Genomic DNA, 15,597 nt, shown 5'->3' with positions numbered 1-15,597 from the left:
GATGTAGGAATGTTTAGTAACAAATTTAGACCAATTACATACCTGCACCTCAAACTTCTCTTCTTCACAGATGGACACCCTCTTCCTCTTCTGCCCTCTGGTTCTCTGTGGAATACAGAACAGCATGTTAGGTTCATTTCGGACCCTTTTAACGAAGCTAGATTTTTGTGCTAATTGATTGATCTGTGTGAATTGATGAGAGATAATTGACCTGAGCACTGGTCAGTCTCATGATCCTTGTGAAAGGTTATCAGCTAGCCATGCAAGGCACAAGGTCACAACAAGGTCACAATATTTCTTTACTTTGAGTTGTTGAGTGGTCAGGCAAATCTTTAGTTTTTGGTAGTTTGTCTGTGAATCTGTCAAAATAATAATTTGACTTAATTAGAGATATGCTCCACAAAGTATTAGCAGCATCAGAAAAATCTAACTTTATTTGTAGCTTTCCTGTTCTTGAAAATATTCTGGAGCCAGTGGAAGTTTGCTCCCTCAGCTGTTTATTCAGATTGTCAAACAAAGAAAACCCACTGTGGTCTCTGCCTTTTGCTAGAATACAACAGAAAGCATAAACTGTTTCCAAATACATGTTTTGTTTGATTGTCCTGTATTTAATCCTCTACTGCCCAGTGAGGCTGGTGTTTTGTTTTACCTCTGGACATACAAGACAAGAGAGCGACACAGTGCTGTCTGTGGACTAGGTTCTATTCAACTGCACGAGAGAGAGTGAGAAAAATAGGGGCGGGATAGACGGAGCGATAGAGAGAGAGAGAAGGGAGAGAAAGAGCTGTGGAGATATGGCTGCTCCCTCCCTCCCTCCCTCCCTGCCTTTCTCCCTCCACCTCTTCATGGATCCCACTTATCTACAGCCACCATACCCTGATCCTCCTCCGATATACCACCCCAGCCCTGCTTCCCCCCCGCCTCCCTATTCTCCCTCCCAGTCTCAGCTCCCCGAAAAAACACAACAGATATTCATCAGAGAAGATGGGAGAAAAACACTCTCCAGTCCTCTTCCATTTTATTTCCCCCTAGTCTTTTGTTTTTAGACTGTCAATAACCAACCCCCTCCACACCTGGAAGGAGAGAGCCTGAGGAACCCTCATTCTCTGTGGCCACTCACTGCCTGGTAAGTCAGAGAATAGCCCAGCTTCTGTCTGGTTGGCTGGCTGGCTGTCGCCGTCTTAGATAACACCCAAAAACACCCTGCTATTCCTTAATACAAAAAAAAGAAAAAAAAAGAAAAGAACAACCAACCATAGACGTCTTCTACTCCTTCTGGAGGTTTTCACTCTCTGTATGTTCTGTCAGAGAGGGATTGAGAAAGGCAGGAGGGATGGAGGGGAGTGGGAGGAGGTGGTGAAGGGAGGATGGAGAGAGGAAGGTGGTGTAGAGTGCTGTGGCGGTGAGTCTGGGTTAATGAGTTTTTCTGTTAGCGCGTCTAAAGCAGAGTGCCCAGAAGTACGCTGGCCTGAGGACCCTGCTGCTGGAAGTACTCAGGGATTAAGCCAGCTTTTTCTGATTTCCTCTCGCCGCGTCCGCTCCAGTCGAGGAGCTTCAATGCTGCATTTATCTTCAAATGCGAGGGCAGCTGCTGAAAGGGCCCTGCTTTGCATTTTTAATGCTTTTACCAGGGCACCCTAGCGCTGGCACCGCTCTAAAGCCCTGTTTCAATTTATCAGGGCTGGCTAATCGACCTCCCGCTGGCCCCTGCATGGGGACGAGTGTTGGAGTGTGTGTATGTGTGTGCGAGGCCACAGGGGTAAGATGGCCCACTGCCACTCTGTGGTGCAGCTCAGCCTCCTCTGGCCCTTGTTCAGGACCTGCTGACTGAGTACACTGCCTACTGCAGGGTAGTGCCCTCTTCTAACTCAACATGTGCCCTCAAGGTCACAGAGTGTGGAGGATATCTGTTAGACATCCTACACACAGCCTGACAGCTATACTCCATAACGCATCACTACTTTCAACACTCATTGAATGATTACATCTCAGAACCATCAGTTCCCGGACCCAAACTGTACCTAATTTTCAAGGAAACTTGGTATTTGCTTCTTCTAGTAGAATCTACTGACAATATCTCAAATTATTAGGCCAATATCTCTAATTATTATCTCGAAAAAGAATAATTGCCAAAAACCATCCTGCATTTTCAAGGAGGCTTGGTTATCATTGCTTCTTCTTCTAGAATCTTCTGTGTGACAGTGTGTGTAATGGGGTGGTGATTAAACATGGCCCTGCTGCAACACCCCTCCACGATTACACAGGAACATCCTGTATGAACATATGCCATTAGTCTAGTGAGAATGATGATGAGAATGAAGTTACTACATCTAGTTACTGCTGGGTCCTCTGCTCCGTTAACTTCTCTAATCCTGCATGGTGCTGTGACATGATTCATGGCTGTTAAAGATGCAATGATGTACTTAATTAAAAGATTGATTTAGCTCAGTCGTACAAACTGCCCCCAGTTTTAATTTCCTCACCTGAACAGAGACCTTGATTAGGTATGCTGTGTGTGTGTGTTTGCACACTTTACCTTATATCTTATTTATTTTTAACCTTAGTCTGCATTGCACTGAACTCCGCATTGGATGTGTTGATCTTTCCCTGGCCAATCATAGATTACCTTAATGGAGTCAACCACTATAGGAACCAAACAGTTAAATAAACTCATACTCTGGGCCCTTTGTAAGGTGGTGCCACCCGCCCACCCGTCGCAGGCAGGCAGAAGTGGCTTAAAAGGGAGCGAGGAAGGAAGAGAGGGAGGGATGGAGGGAGCTAGGGAAGGAGGGAGGGCTGAAGTGAAGGAGCCAAGTAGCTGTGGTTCTAGCATTTAGCAGTTAGCATTTCTAATGATACGCGTTCCATCTGCCAAGTGCTGGCGGAGGAGCCAAAGGCAACAGATGGAATTGTTTTCACAATCTGTTTAAATATGTTGTTGATTTTTCTTCTTCCTTTAAAAAAAACATACAACCCGGATCCATCATTCGTTCGCTCGTGTCAGGAACAACAAGGAGATGTTTGATTCCCCCCTTTGTTAATATTCCAACTTCCTCTTACATGATTGTAGATTGGAAGTAGTTCAGTCCATTTGGATCCGTTTGAATCTGATGGCGGACCTGAAACAATGAGCCAGCGGGGGATGTTTGGGGCTGAACACCAGAGGAAGTGTGTGTTTGGATCCACCAGCTCTAGTTTACTGGCATGTCCACTAGCAATCCTGTTTAGTACAGCAGCGTGACCTATGTGTTCTGAATGGCCAGCCATTAGCCCGTGAGTCTGGCCTGTTAGGATCTATATCTGTTGGGCTCTGTTAGTCTGGCCTGTTATGATCTATATCTGTGGGCTCTGTTAGTCTGGTCTGTTATGATCTATATCTGTTGGGCTCTGTTAGTCTGGCCTGTTATGATCTATATCTGTTGGGCTCTGTTAGTCTGGCCTGTTATGATCTATATCTGTTGAGCTCTATTAGTCTGGCCTGTTATGATCTATATCTGTTGGGCTCTATTAGTCTGGCCTGTTATGATCTATATATGTTGGGCTCTGTTAGTCTGGCTTGTTATGGTCTATATCTGTTGGGCTCTGTTAGCCCAGGCCAGACTATCTGTCAGCCTTGGCCAGACTATCTGTTAGCCCAGGCCAGACTAACAGAGCCTATCTGTTCAGGCTCTATTAGTCTGGCATGGGCTATCTGTTGGGCTCTATTAGTCTGAACTGGTATATCTATCTGTTGGGATCTGTTAGACTGAACTGATATATCTATCTGTTTGGCTCTGTTAGTCTGGCCTGGGCTATCTGTTTGGCTCTGTTAGTCCGGCCTGGGCTATCTGTTGGGCTCTGTTAGTCTGAACTGGTATATCTCTCTGTTGGGCTTGTTAGTCTGGCCTGGGCTATCTATCTGTTAGTCTGGCCTATCTATCTGTTGGGCTCTGTTAGTCTGGCCTGGGCTATCTATCTGTTTGGCTTTGTTAGTCTGGCCTGGGCTATCTATCTGTTTGCCTTTGTTAGTCTGCCCTGGGCTATCTGTTGGGCTCTGTTAGTCTGGCCTGGGCTATCTGTTGGGCTCTGTTAATCTGGCCTGGGCTATCTGTTGGGCTCTGTTAGTCTGGCTTGGGCTATCTGTTGGGCTCTGTTAGTCTGGCCTGGGCTATCTGTTGGGCTCTGTTAATCTGGCCTGATATACACTTCCTATGATGGAGTACTTTTATCCCCAGGTATAGGTTGACGGATTACTGTCTGTTTCTCCAAATCTGGATTATACAGTAGATGGCAGGACAATTCAAAAGGCTACCCCAGAAATATCAACCCAATCAACCCCTAAACTAGCAAAGTGGAGGCATTTAAAACCCATTTTGTCAGACCACCACTTACAGGGATACTTGGATTAATGCCTTTATCTACTTCCCGAGTCAGATGAACTTCTGGATACAATGTGTATGCCTCTGTGTCCAGTATGAAGGAAGTTAGAGGTCATTTCACAAACAAATGCTAACTAGCGTTAGCGCAATGACTGAAAGTCTATGGGTATCTACTAGCATGCTTTTAGCAATTAGACGGGCTTGTGTAAACAAAATAAATAACATGTTTTATTATAATACAGTGCCTTCAGAAAGTATTCACACCCATTGACTTTGTCCACATTTTGTTGTGTTACAGCCCGAATTTAAAATGGATTACATTTTGATTTTGTGTCACTAATCTACACACAGCACCCCATAATGTCAAAGTGGAATTATGTTTTTAGGAATTTTTACAAATTCATAAAAAAAGTAAAGCTGAAATGTCTTAAGTAAATAAATATTCAAACCCTTTGTTATGACAAGCCTGCTCGGTCCTTCTGTCGAGTAGTGCATTTCAAGCACAGATTCAATGACAAAGACCAGGGAGGTTTTACAATGCCTCACAAAGAACACGGGTAAAAAATAAACACTAATAAAAAAGCAGACATTGAATACCTGGTTCAGTCTGCTTTCCAATAGACACTGGGAGACAAATCCACCATTCAGCAGGACAATAACCTAAAACGCAAGGCCAAATATACACTGAAGTTACTTACCAAGACGACATTGAATGTTTCTGAGTGGCTTAGTTACAGTTTTGACTTAAATTGGCTTGAAAATCTATGGCAAGACTTAGCAAAGATCAACAACCAACTTGACAGAGCTTGAAGAATTATAAAAATATTCTACAATCTAGGTTTTGCAAAGCTCTTAGAGACTTACCCAGAAAGACTCACAGCTGTAATCACTGCCAAAGGGGATTCTAACATGTATTAACTCAGGGGGTTGAATACTTATCTAATCAAACTATATTACCGTTTTATTTTCCATTAATAAAAAATAAAAAAATTAAACAGTATTTGACAGAGTATTTTCTCTCGATCGTTGACAAAAAATGACAATTAAATCTATTTTAATTACACTTTGTAACAACAAAATGTGTAAAAAGTGAAGGGGTGTGAATATTTTCTGAAGGCACTGTATATAATAATATATGTTTTTTAAAGTGTGTTTTATTACACACCGTGCCCCTCACATCTCGTTTCTTGGGCTCTGGGGACATCATCTGAGGGATGAATTTGATTGGACCTTTAATCTGTCTCCGAGACCTTTTGGTGCCGTCGGGCAGTGTCTCCATGGCGATGTCGGCATCATCGGTACTGGCCTGGTCACACTCTGAACATTGCCTGAGGAGATGGAGGGAGGTAGAGAGAGAGAGAGATAGGAGGGAGTGAGAGATAGGAGGGAGGGAGGGAGAGAAAGAGTAAGAAATAGATGTTTCAGGGCCCAGAAACTGTTCTCTCCTCTATGCAGGGGTATTCATTTGACTATCTGTGAACATGTTATGCATGGAAAATAGGTTTCGGGAAGCCTTTCTCTCTGATTACTATCAATGTCTGAACAACAGGACCTATATGCTGCTAATTATGTTGGGCAGGAAAACAAAACACTAACATGATTTTTTCGAAAAATACTGGTTTCCCAAAGCACTGAAATCTGAGCCTGGAGGTCCGACACTGGATTTGAGGAAAGGGGTTTCTGCTGACCCAGGCAAAGCATAAGACTGTGACATGGGTTTCTATCAGTATTAGAAGTTAGACAAAGTTAATATCGGTCTTAAAAGGTTAATATCAGTATTAGAAGTTAAGACAAAGTTAATATCGGTCTTAAAAGGTTAATATCAGTATTAGAAGTTAAGACAAAGTTAATATCGGTCTTAAAAGGTTAATATCAGTAATAGAAGTTAAGACAAAGTGAACTTGTGGATCCTGTATGAGTTTCTGATTCTGACTGAGAAGCCCTGTCTGCACCTTCCTTTCTGGCTCTGTGAAATTCCTGCCGTGCAGATCCTGATAATAAGGTAGGCTATGACTTGGCCTCGGCTCCACACAATTTCATCCATCCAAATGCTTTCTAATTTCCGCCCGCTGGAGCAGAACGCAACCACCCTCTCTTTTTCATGGTTAAATGAATTACTCCCAATCACAGACACGAGGAACGTGCAGGTTGAGGTGCCACAGAAACAAACAATACACACATGTCTAAGATGTGCATGCGCACACACACACACACGTGTGCATAAACACACGCGCGTATATGCAAACGCATGTACACACACTACAATCCCACATCCTCCTTCACTTCGGAAGTAAAAAGATTAGACTAGCTGCTCTATGGAGATAACTCACTATGGAAGTATCTCACTAAGCGACAGAGATGGAATACTATTGAAACTATTGAGACAGATACACAAAAGAGCTCCTCTTTCTATCTATTCAGATAAGGACATCTAGCTCTGTGTGAAGTGGGACATTTCCACCATCTCTGCATTCTCTATCTGATAAATCTACTGCCACTGAGTAAGCTGAAATGTCACACTAAACATAAATAAATAAATGGTGGACATTAATGCATCTCCTACTACAGGTTATTATAAAACGGGTTGTTTGGATCCTGATTGGATGATATGGGGAGTTGTGGGACAACTTTCTCAAAATACCATGACGTGTTAATCTCATCAATCCACTGTCCCGCAGCCCAGGCAGGAAATTCCTAAACTTCATCTCCCTCGGGGAAGAAAGCGTCTACACATTATTTCCCCATGCTACTAATTGGTTTGCAACAGTTGGGGAAACTAATAATTCACCATGGAAACCGTAAACACACAGAATTCCATTCAGTCATTAACCAACGCAGAGCGGCCTGTGTAGGCCTATTTGATATAATGAAGTTCTTGTCTCTCATCATCATTGAATCTCTGCTAGCTAGCTACATGCCAATGATTTGTTTAGCGTAGCAACATCGGATGAACAGAATGCAAAAGTTATCCAATGCAGGCCTGGAGGCATGGGAAATAATGGCTGCGAGTGGCCATCGATGTGAGAGCTCACTCAAGAGTTATTGGCAGCCTCTGACATGGAGATCAGAAAGTGCTGGAGTGCCATTTTAGCTGGCAAAGATGTGAGTGGGACGTTCCATTCTCCGCCAGGCTGTCACCAACCAGCGCCAGGTCCACGGACAGTCCTTCCATCGAAGTCACTATTAACATCACCAACTAGCTTGGTTAGTTTGGACTCGCCAACCATGATAGTTGTTGCCTACGTAGGACTATTGGATATTTTTAAAATCATTATTTATTGAAGTTCTTGTGTCATCATCATTGAATCTCTGCTAGTTAGCTACAAGCCAATGATTTGTTTAGCGTAGCCACGTCAAATGAATAGAATGATTAGAACTAATGACTGGGTCAAAACATGAGAGAAGAACTAACGACCAGCCCGCTTCGGTAGCAACTTCAGAATGCAAAAACAAATGTATTCATTAAAATAATGTTTATAATGAAAACATTTCATTAATATTTTTTATAAATATGTTGACAACTGTTTTATAAAAGCAATAAGGCCCTCTAACCGGGAGTTTATTGTGTGATAACTCCCACCTAAGAGCTGTTCACAGCTCTTGGTTTCACCTCGGTCCTAAGAACTGCCCTAAATCGTGAATTATCACACAATAATCCCCGGGTTCTCATGCCTTATTGCTTAAATGACATGTTTTTATACAACAATGGTAAAACAATGTCATACCAGATGTACAGTGCAGTATGTCATTGCGATGGGTTGTGTGTTTGTGCTATGGACAGCACTTGATCCAACTTTTGCAACTCTTGTACCATCGAGTCCTCTAGCACCCATTCACATGTTCTCTCTCTTCCCCACCCCCCCTCTTTTCTTCCCCATCTACCTCCCCCTCTCGTTCTTCCCCATCCACTTCCCCCAGTCCCTCTCTTTCTTCCTCATCTACCTCCCCAAGTCCCTCCGTCTCTCTCTCTTTCTTCCCCATCTACCCCCGCCAGTCTCTCTCTCTCCCTCCCTCCCTCACCAGTAGCTGTTCTTGGTCTTCTTGGGCATGCGTGTCAGCGGAGGCTCCAGACAGCCCAGATGGTAGTAGAGCTTGCAGGTGTCACACAGGAGCAGGAGATGCTGGTCCTGGTTTTTCTTACAGATCCCACAGCTAAAAAGGAACACACACACATACAGTACCAGTCAAAAGTGTTAAAAAAATCTAAATATATTTAATATTTTAGATTCTTCAAAGTAACCATCCTTTGTCTTGATGACAGCTTTGCACACTCTTGGCATTCTTTCAACCAGCTTCATGAGGTAGTCACCTGGAATGCATTTCAATTAACCTGTTAAAAAGTTAATTTGGGGAATGTCTTTCCTTCTTAATGTGTTTGAGACAATCAGTTGTGTTGTGACAAGGTAGGATTGGTATACAGAAGATAGCCCTATTTGGTAAAAGACCAAGTCCATATTCTGGTATGAACAGCTCAAATAAGCAAAGCGAAATGACAGTCCATCATTACCTTAAGACATGAATGTAAGCCAATCCGGAAAGTGCAGTCGCAAAAACCATCAAGCGCTATGATGAAACTGGCTCTCATGAGGACCGCCACAGGAATGGAAAACTCAGAGTTACCTCTGCTGCAGAGGATAAGTTCATTAGAGTTAACTGCACCTCATATTGCAGCCTAAATAAATGCTTCACAGAGTTCAAGTAACAGACACATCTCAACATCAACTGTTCAGAGGAGACTACGTGAATCAGGCCTTCATGGTCAAATTGCTGCAAAGAAACCACTACTAAAGGACACTAATAAGAAGAGACTTATTTGGGACAAGAAACATGAGCAATGGACATTAGACCGGTGGAAATCTGTCCTTTGGTCTGATGAGGCCAAATTTGCGATTTTTGGTTCCAACCGCCGTGTCTTAGTGAGACGCAGAGTAGGTGAACGGATGATCTCTGCATGTGTGGTTCCCACCGTGAAGTACAATATGGAGGAGGAGGTGTGATGGTGCTTTTCTGGTGACACTGTCTGAGATGTATTTAGAATTCAAGGCATACTTAACCAGCATGGCTACCACAGCATTATGCAGCTATACTCCATCCCATCTGGTTTTCGCTTAGTGGGACTATAATTTGTTTTTCAACAGGACAATGACCCAACACACCTCCAGGCTGTGTAAGGGCTATTTGACCAAGAAGGCCTCCACAATCACCACACCTCAACCCAATTGAGATGGTTTGGGATGAGTTGGGCCGTAGAGTGAAGGAAAAGCAGCCAACAAGTGCTCAGCATATGTGGGAACTCCTTCAAGACTGTTGGAAAAGCATTCCTCATGAAGCTTTTTGAGAGAATGCCAAGAGTGTGCAAAGCTGTCATCAAGGGTAGCTACTTGAATGTAAAATCTAAAATATATTTTGATTTGTTTAACACTTTTTTGGTTACTACATGATTCCATGTGTTATTTCATAGTTTATGTCTTCACTATTATTCTACAATGTAGAAAATAGTAAAAATAAAGAAAAACCCTTGAGTGGATATCTGTGTCCAAACTGTTGACTAGTACTGTACATACAGGAAATACATCAAAATCAACTCTAAGAAGATAGTTCTCAGATGAGAAGCTAGATATAAAGAGCATATAAAAGAAATCGGGTATGATAATACATACTCCTTAGGAAAAGTGATGGTTGTAGTGTTGGAGTGCCCCAGGATTGAATACTGGGACCTCTCTGATTGCCCAGTCACTCAATATGAGACTTTTACTTGTTTGTAATGCCTGTTGTTTGAATGTTTGTGTGTTTGTTTGTTTACCTGTAGAGGACAGCTGGTAGGTTGGAGGACTTCCCAGGAGCTCCTCCCTCCTTCTTGCTGGGCTTCCTCTCTTTTGGGGATTTCAGGACCGATGGGAAGTTCAGTTTCTGTCACGGAGAGAGACACGTCACACAATCAACTCATAGGTGTAGTGGAGACTTCAGAGAGAAGCAGTGAAGGACCGAAATGTCAAAGGTGTCCACAGAGAGGAGGGAGAGGGACGGAGGGATGGGGGAGAGAGAGCGATAGCGATAGCGAGAGAGAGAGTGGGAACCAATTGTTGGTCAGTAGACAGACAGACAGACAGACAGACAGACAGACAGACAGACAGACAGACAGACAGACAGACAGAGGCGGATGTGGGTCTATTTCTCCCCAGCATCTCGTTGGCTGCATGATGGCTACTGTCTGTCGCAGGTTAATTAGAAAACGTATCTGCTAGGGAGCTACTGGGGAGCTACTGGGCCACTAAACAGACAGGCTTCTTACTTGGGCAGTTCTAATCTGAGCACGCTCAGTACGCTGTCGCCCACGGCTCCCAGGGACCGGTCCTATAGGGGGACCTAAGAGAGAGGGGCCAGGGCCACAGGACCGCAGGGTGTGTGTGTGTTTGTCTGGGGTGTGTTATCTACTAATTGTGGACCACAGTCTCCTGGTGCAATAGCTCAGTGAGTAAAAAATCCCTCCACTACTGATAGAGGGAAGTCCCCTGTCAGTTAGAGTTAATATCAAAGAGATGTGTGTGTATGTGTGAAGGTATCTGCTAAAATAAGAATCGGAGACAGGGAGTGAGAACCAGCCTCAGGCCATCTGTCTGGTTCATACTGGGAGTCAGACAGGCTCTGAGGCAGTGGGGGACTGAGCGGTGAGCACACACACACTAACACAGCATAAACACACACAGCACACACACAAACGGCACCCTGGGAAGGGTCAGCTGATTGGCACGACATCAAGGAAGAGTCTCGGTGTGTGACACACACGTGCACAGCATTTCAAATGTGATGCTTTACCTCCGTGCCAAACGGAACACTGCCAGGAAATGTTAATGAAGTATCTCATTGGTTAAAAAGCTGTGACCGAGGTGTTTTTAAGTTTCACAATGTCTTCACTTTTAGAGAGTTACCTCTCTCTCTCCCTTAGGCGACAACACTGAGTCAATGTCTTGGATGAGGGCTGGGGCTGCGGTTGCGAACAGCAGTCATTTCTGGTAATGTAAGGGATGGGACGGGCAGAAGGAGGGGAAATAAAAAATGAAAAGGTATCAGATAGATGACACAAAGCAATGCGGGGACGTGACTGATGTAGCCACTTAAACCTTTCTACGTTTCTAATTACGGGATTTATGGAGGTCGTTGCAGATTCACGTCGTTCTTTCCTTCCAGTCTTTCTTCACATCCTCTAGCTGTATCGCTCCATCCATTTATCTGAAGCCCCCATCGCAGCCCGATCGCAAGCCATACTTTTAATCAAGCATCATGCATTCAGTTAGCCGCTTGCGGAGATTTCTAAAGGGCTGATTACATATGCAGTCTACGGGCAACTGTATGTTGTATTATCTAGGACTACCCCCTAACCTTAGAGAGATTGGGTGTAACCAGAGGGGTGTGTGTGTACGTGTCTTGCTATAGCATCCTGTCAGAGCACTAGCTCTCTGCAGGCCTCTCCGCCTAAGTTCTCATTCTCACCTAAACACAGCAAGAGCACAACACACACACCTCACACACACGCAAACCTCGCCCAGGCACACACACACCTCGCGCACACACACACACCTCGCACAGACACACACCTCGCGCAGACACACACCTCGCGCAGACACCTTACACACACACACCTCACACAAACCTTGTCGTTTCCAAAGTGTCATGTGAGAGAGGCTGTCTGAGACTGCGTCAGTGTCAGTGCATTACCCTGCTGCCTCCCCTCTCACAGCACAGAGCCTGTCTGGTTATTAATCTCTTCAGTGTCAGTGCATTACCCTGCTGCCTCCCCTCTCACAGCACAGAGCCTGTCTGGTTATTAATCTCTTCAGTGTCAGTACATCACCCTGCTGCCTCCCCTCTCACAGCACAGAGCCTGTCTGGTTATTAATCTCTTCAGTGTCAGTACATTACCCTGCTGCCTCCCCTCTCACAGCAGAGCCTGTCTGGTTATTAATCTCTTCAGGGTCAGTACATTACCCTGCTGCCTCCCCTCTCACAGCACAGAGCCTGTCTGGTTATTAATCTCTTCAGTGTCAGTACATTACCCTGCTGCCTCCCCTCTCACAGCAGAGCCTGTCTGGTTATTAATCTCTTCAGTGTACATTACCCTGCTGCCTCCCCTCTCACAGCAGAGCCTGTCTGGTTATTAATCTCTTCAGTGTCAGTGCATTACCCTGCTGCCTCCCCTCTCACAGCACAGAGCCTGTCTGGTTATTAATCTCTTCAGTGTCAGTACATCACCCTGCTGCCTCCCCTCTCACAGCACAGAGCCTGTCTGGTTATTAATCTCTTCAGTGTCAGTGCATTACCCTGCTGCCTCCCCTCTCACAGCACAGAGCCTGTCTGGTTATTAATCTCTTCAGTGTCAGTACATTACCCTGCTGCCTCCCCTCTCACAGCACAGAGCCTGTCTGGTTATTAATCTCTTCAGTGTCAGTGCATTACCCTGCTGCCTCCCCTCTCACAGCAGAGCCTGTCTGGTTATTAATCTCTTCAGTGTACATTACCCTGCTGCCTCCCCTCTCACAGCACAGAGCCTGTCTGGTTATTAATCTCTTCAGTGTCAGTACATTACCCTGCTGCCTCCCCTCTCACAGCAGAGCCTGTCTGGTTATTAATCTCTTCAGTGTACATTACCCTGCTGCCTCCCCTCTCACAGCACAGAGCCTGTCTGGTTATTGTGCACTGTTTCAATTTCGATCATCTTGGATTCAGTCATTTCACACACTACCTAAGTGTGAATAATGTTTCACTGGTTGTTGCCTTGGACAGAATTTCTGAATAAAATATTTTTTAAATGGCACTTCCAAACAGGCTCTGTTACTTAAAAAAGTAAAAAGGTCTCGCAGAGCAATTTCTGTAGAGCCGCATTTCGCACTCATTAAACGACCCATCACCCGTGGCGACGCACCTAGGCGATTTGGTTGCCATGGCAAGTGGGAACGTGATAGAAAGCAAGCGGACCGTGTCTAACTTCATTTAGAGTGGAGCAGAGCCAGGTCTGGTCTGCCTTTATGGCAAATGACAGGTCAATCACTTAGTGTAAATGAAAGATGTTGTTTTTTTACAGGAGCCTATTACGGGCTGCAGAATTACCCCACGGTAACTCTGTGGGTTGCTACGGCAGGTTGCTATGGCCAATCTAGATTCCTCTCAATCCCTCATCATCACCAGCTCCTGGGCATGTAGCAGGGAGACCTGTCCGGTTGGAGTTTAATCCTCGGACTTTCTAACCAACCTTTCTGTTCTGTTTCTGTTCTGCGTAGGCGTGATGAAACAACAAATGAAGGACCGGTGCTGGAGCTTGGTTTAGTGGGAGTGTTGCCAACTCAGGAATAAACATAAGAAAGAAAGATAGGAGGAGGAGAATAGCTGAGGAGGAAAGGAGGATGAGAAAGTGGACAGAGGAGGAAGAGGGAAGGAGGACAAGAGGAGGAGGAGAAAGTGATGTGATATTAACATACCTGTCCTAGGATTCCTCCCAGCATGGTCCATATGACCTGGCCCTCACTCCTCAGAACACCGTTGACATTCTGCAGGTCCTCCAGAGACTCACACAGCTACAGAAAGGGAGAGACAGACAGCTTATGTTGTGTGTGTGTGTGTGTGTGTGTGTGTGTGTGTGTGTGTGTGTGTGTGTGTGTGTGTGTGTGTGTGTGTGTGTGTGTGTGTGTGTGTGTGTGTGTGTGTGTGTGTGTGTGTGTGTGTGTGAGAGAGAGATGCACACACATACCCTTATACTCCCCCTTACATACTCATACAAAGAGAAACATCAAAGGACACATACACACACAGGTAAAAACACCTGTCATGTCTATATTTGAAGACAGACAATAGATAAGATGTGAAGCTCCTCAAAGAAAGAGATGAGAGGAGGGAAAGAGGCGAGTATTATTAACTGGATGTGAATCTCAAGTACTGTACGCTCTCTGTAACTCTGTCTCCTTCTCCCTCTTCCTCCCCCTCTCTTTCTCCATTCCTCTGTCTGTCTCCTCTCTCTTCCCCCCCTCTCTTTCTCCATCTCTCTGTAACTGTCTGTCTCCTCTCTCTTCCTCCCCCTCTCTTTCTCCATTACTCTGTCTGTCTCCTCTCTCTTCCCCCCTCTCTTTCTCCATTACTCTGTCTGTCTGCTCTCTCTCCCCCCTCTCTTTTTCCATCTCTCTGTAACTGTCTGTCTCCTCTCTCTTCCTCCCCCTCTCTTTCTCCATTACTCTGTCTGTCTCCTCTCTCCCCCCCCCTCTCTTTCTCCATCTCTCTGTAACTGTCTGTCTCCTACATTTACATTTACATTTAAGTCATTTAGCAGACGCTCTTATCCAGAGCGACTTACAAATTGGTGCATTCACCTTATGACATCCAGTGGAACAGCCACTTTACAATAGTGCATCAGATCTTTTAAGGGGGGGGGGGGGGCAGAAGGATTGCTTTATCCTAGGTATTCCTTGAAGAGGTGGGGTTTCAGGTGTCTCCGGAAGGTGGTGATTGACTCCGCTGTCCTGGCGTCGTGAGGGAGTTTGTTCCACCATTGGGGGGCCAGAGCAGCGAACAGTTTTGACTGGGCTGAGCGGGAACTGTACTTCCTCAGTGGTAGGGAGGCGAGCAGGCCAGAGGTGGATGAACGCAGTGCCCTTGTTTGGGTGTAGGGCCTGATCAGAGCCTGAAGGTACTGAGGTGCCGTTCCCCTCACAGCTCCGTAGGCAAGCACCATCTCTCTTCCTCCCCCTCTCTTTCTCCATTACTCTGTCTGTCTCCCCCCCCCCCCTCTCTTTCTCCATCTCTCTGTAACTATCTGTCTCCTCTCTCTTCCTCCCCCTCTCTTTCTCCATTACTCTGTCTGGCTCCTTCCCTCTCTATCTCCATCTCTCTCTGGGCTTTACTTAATCAGCTCTGCCAGAGGAGGTGAAAGGGAAACGTTCACTAACACCTCACATTATCTCCCAGAGATGACTGAGTCTACCCCCCCTGTCAGGGACTTTATAGCTGTATCAGTAGCTAGACTTCTAATCTTAATTATCCTTCTCCCTCTCTGTGTTTCTCCATCTCTCCCAGGGCCGCTTCTCCCTCTTTCCCTCTCTGTGTTTCTCCATCTCTCCCAGGGCCGCTTCTCCCTCTTTCCCTCTCTGTGTTTCTCCATCTCTCCCAGGGCCGCTTCTCCCTCTTTCCCTCTCTGTGTTTCTCCATCTCTCCCAGGGCCGCTTCTCCCTCTTTCCCTCTCTGTGTTTCTCCATCT

At 45.3% G+C, this 15,597-nt stretch overlaps 1 protein-coding gene across 13 annotated transcripts in view; it reads right to left on the bottom strand.

Annotated features, from left to right (window-relative positions):
* The window catches only part of LOC129844739 (PHD finger protein 14-like), a 71,887-nt gene that overhangs the window by 29,460 nt on the left and 26,830 nt on the right, over positions 1–15,597 (bottom strand). For 3 of the 13 annotated variants that reach the window (XM_055912806.1, XM_055912805.1, XM_055912813.1), the window contains exons 13-18: positions 13,832–13,927; positions 10,162–10,268; positions 8,379–8,510; positions 5,524–5,686; positions 4,956–5,018; positions 43–105 (exon numbers count right to left, since the gene is read on the bottom strand). In XM_055912806.1, the coding sequence (XP_055768781.1) occupies positions 43–105; positions 4,956–5,018; positions 5,524–5,686; positions 8,379–8,510; positions 10,162–10,268; positions 13,832–13,927 (624 nt within the window). Of the gene's footprint in view, positions 1–42; positions 106–4,955; positions 5,019–5,523; positions 5,687–8,378; positions 8,511–10,161; positions 10,269–13,831; positions 13,928–15,597 lie in introns of those variants that run through there. The other 10 variants (XM_055912809.1, XM_055912808.1, XM_055912815.1 and 7 more) reach the window with 8 other exon arrangements.

The sequence above is a fragment of the Salvelinus fontinalis genome, unplaced genomic scaffold (genome assembly GCF_029448725.1).
Source record: "Salvelinus fontinalis isolate EN_2023a unplaced genomic scaffold, ASM2944872v1 scaffold_0218, whole genome shotgun sequence".
NCBI classification, from domain to species: domain Eukaryota; kingdom Metazoa; phylum Chordata; class Actinopteri; order Salmoniformes; family Salmonidae; genus Salvelinus; species Salvelinus fontinalis.
This window is presented reverse-complemented; position numbering and strand designations above follow the sequence as displayed.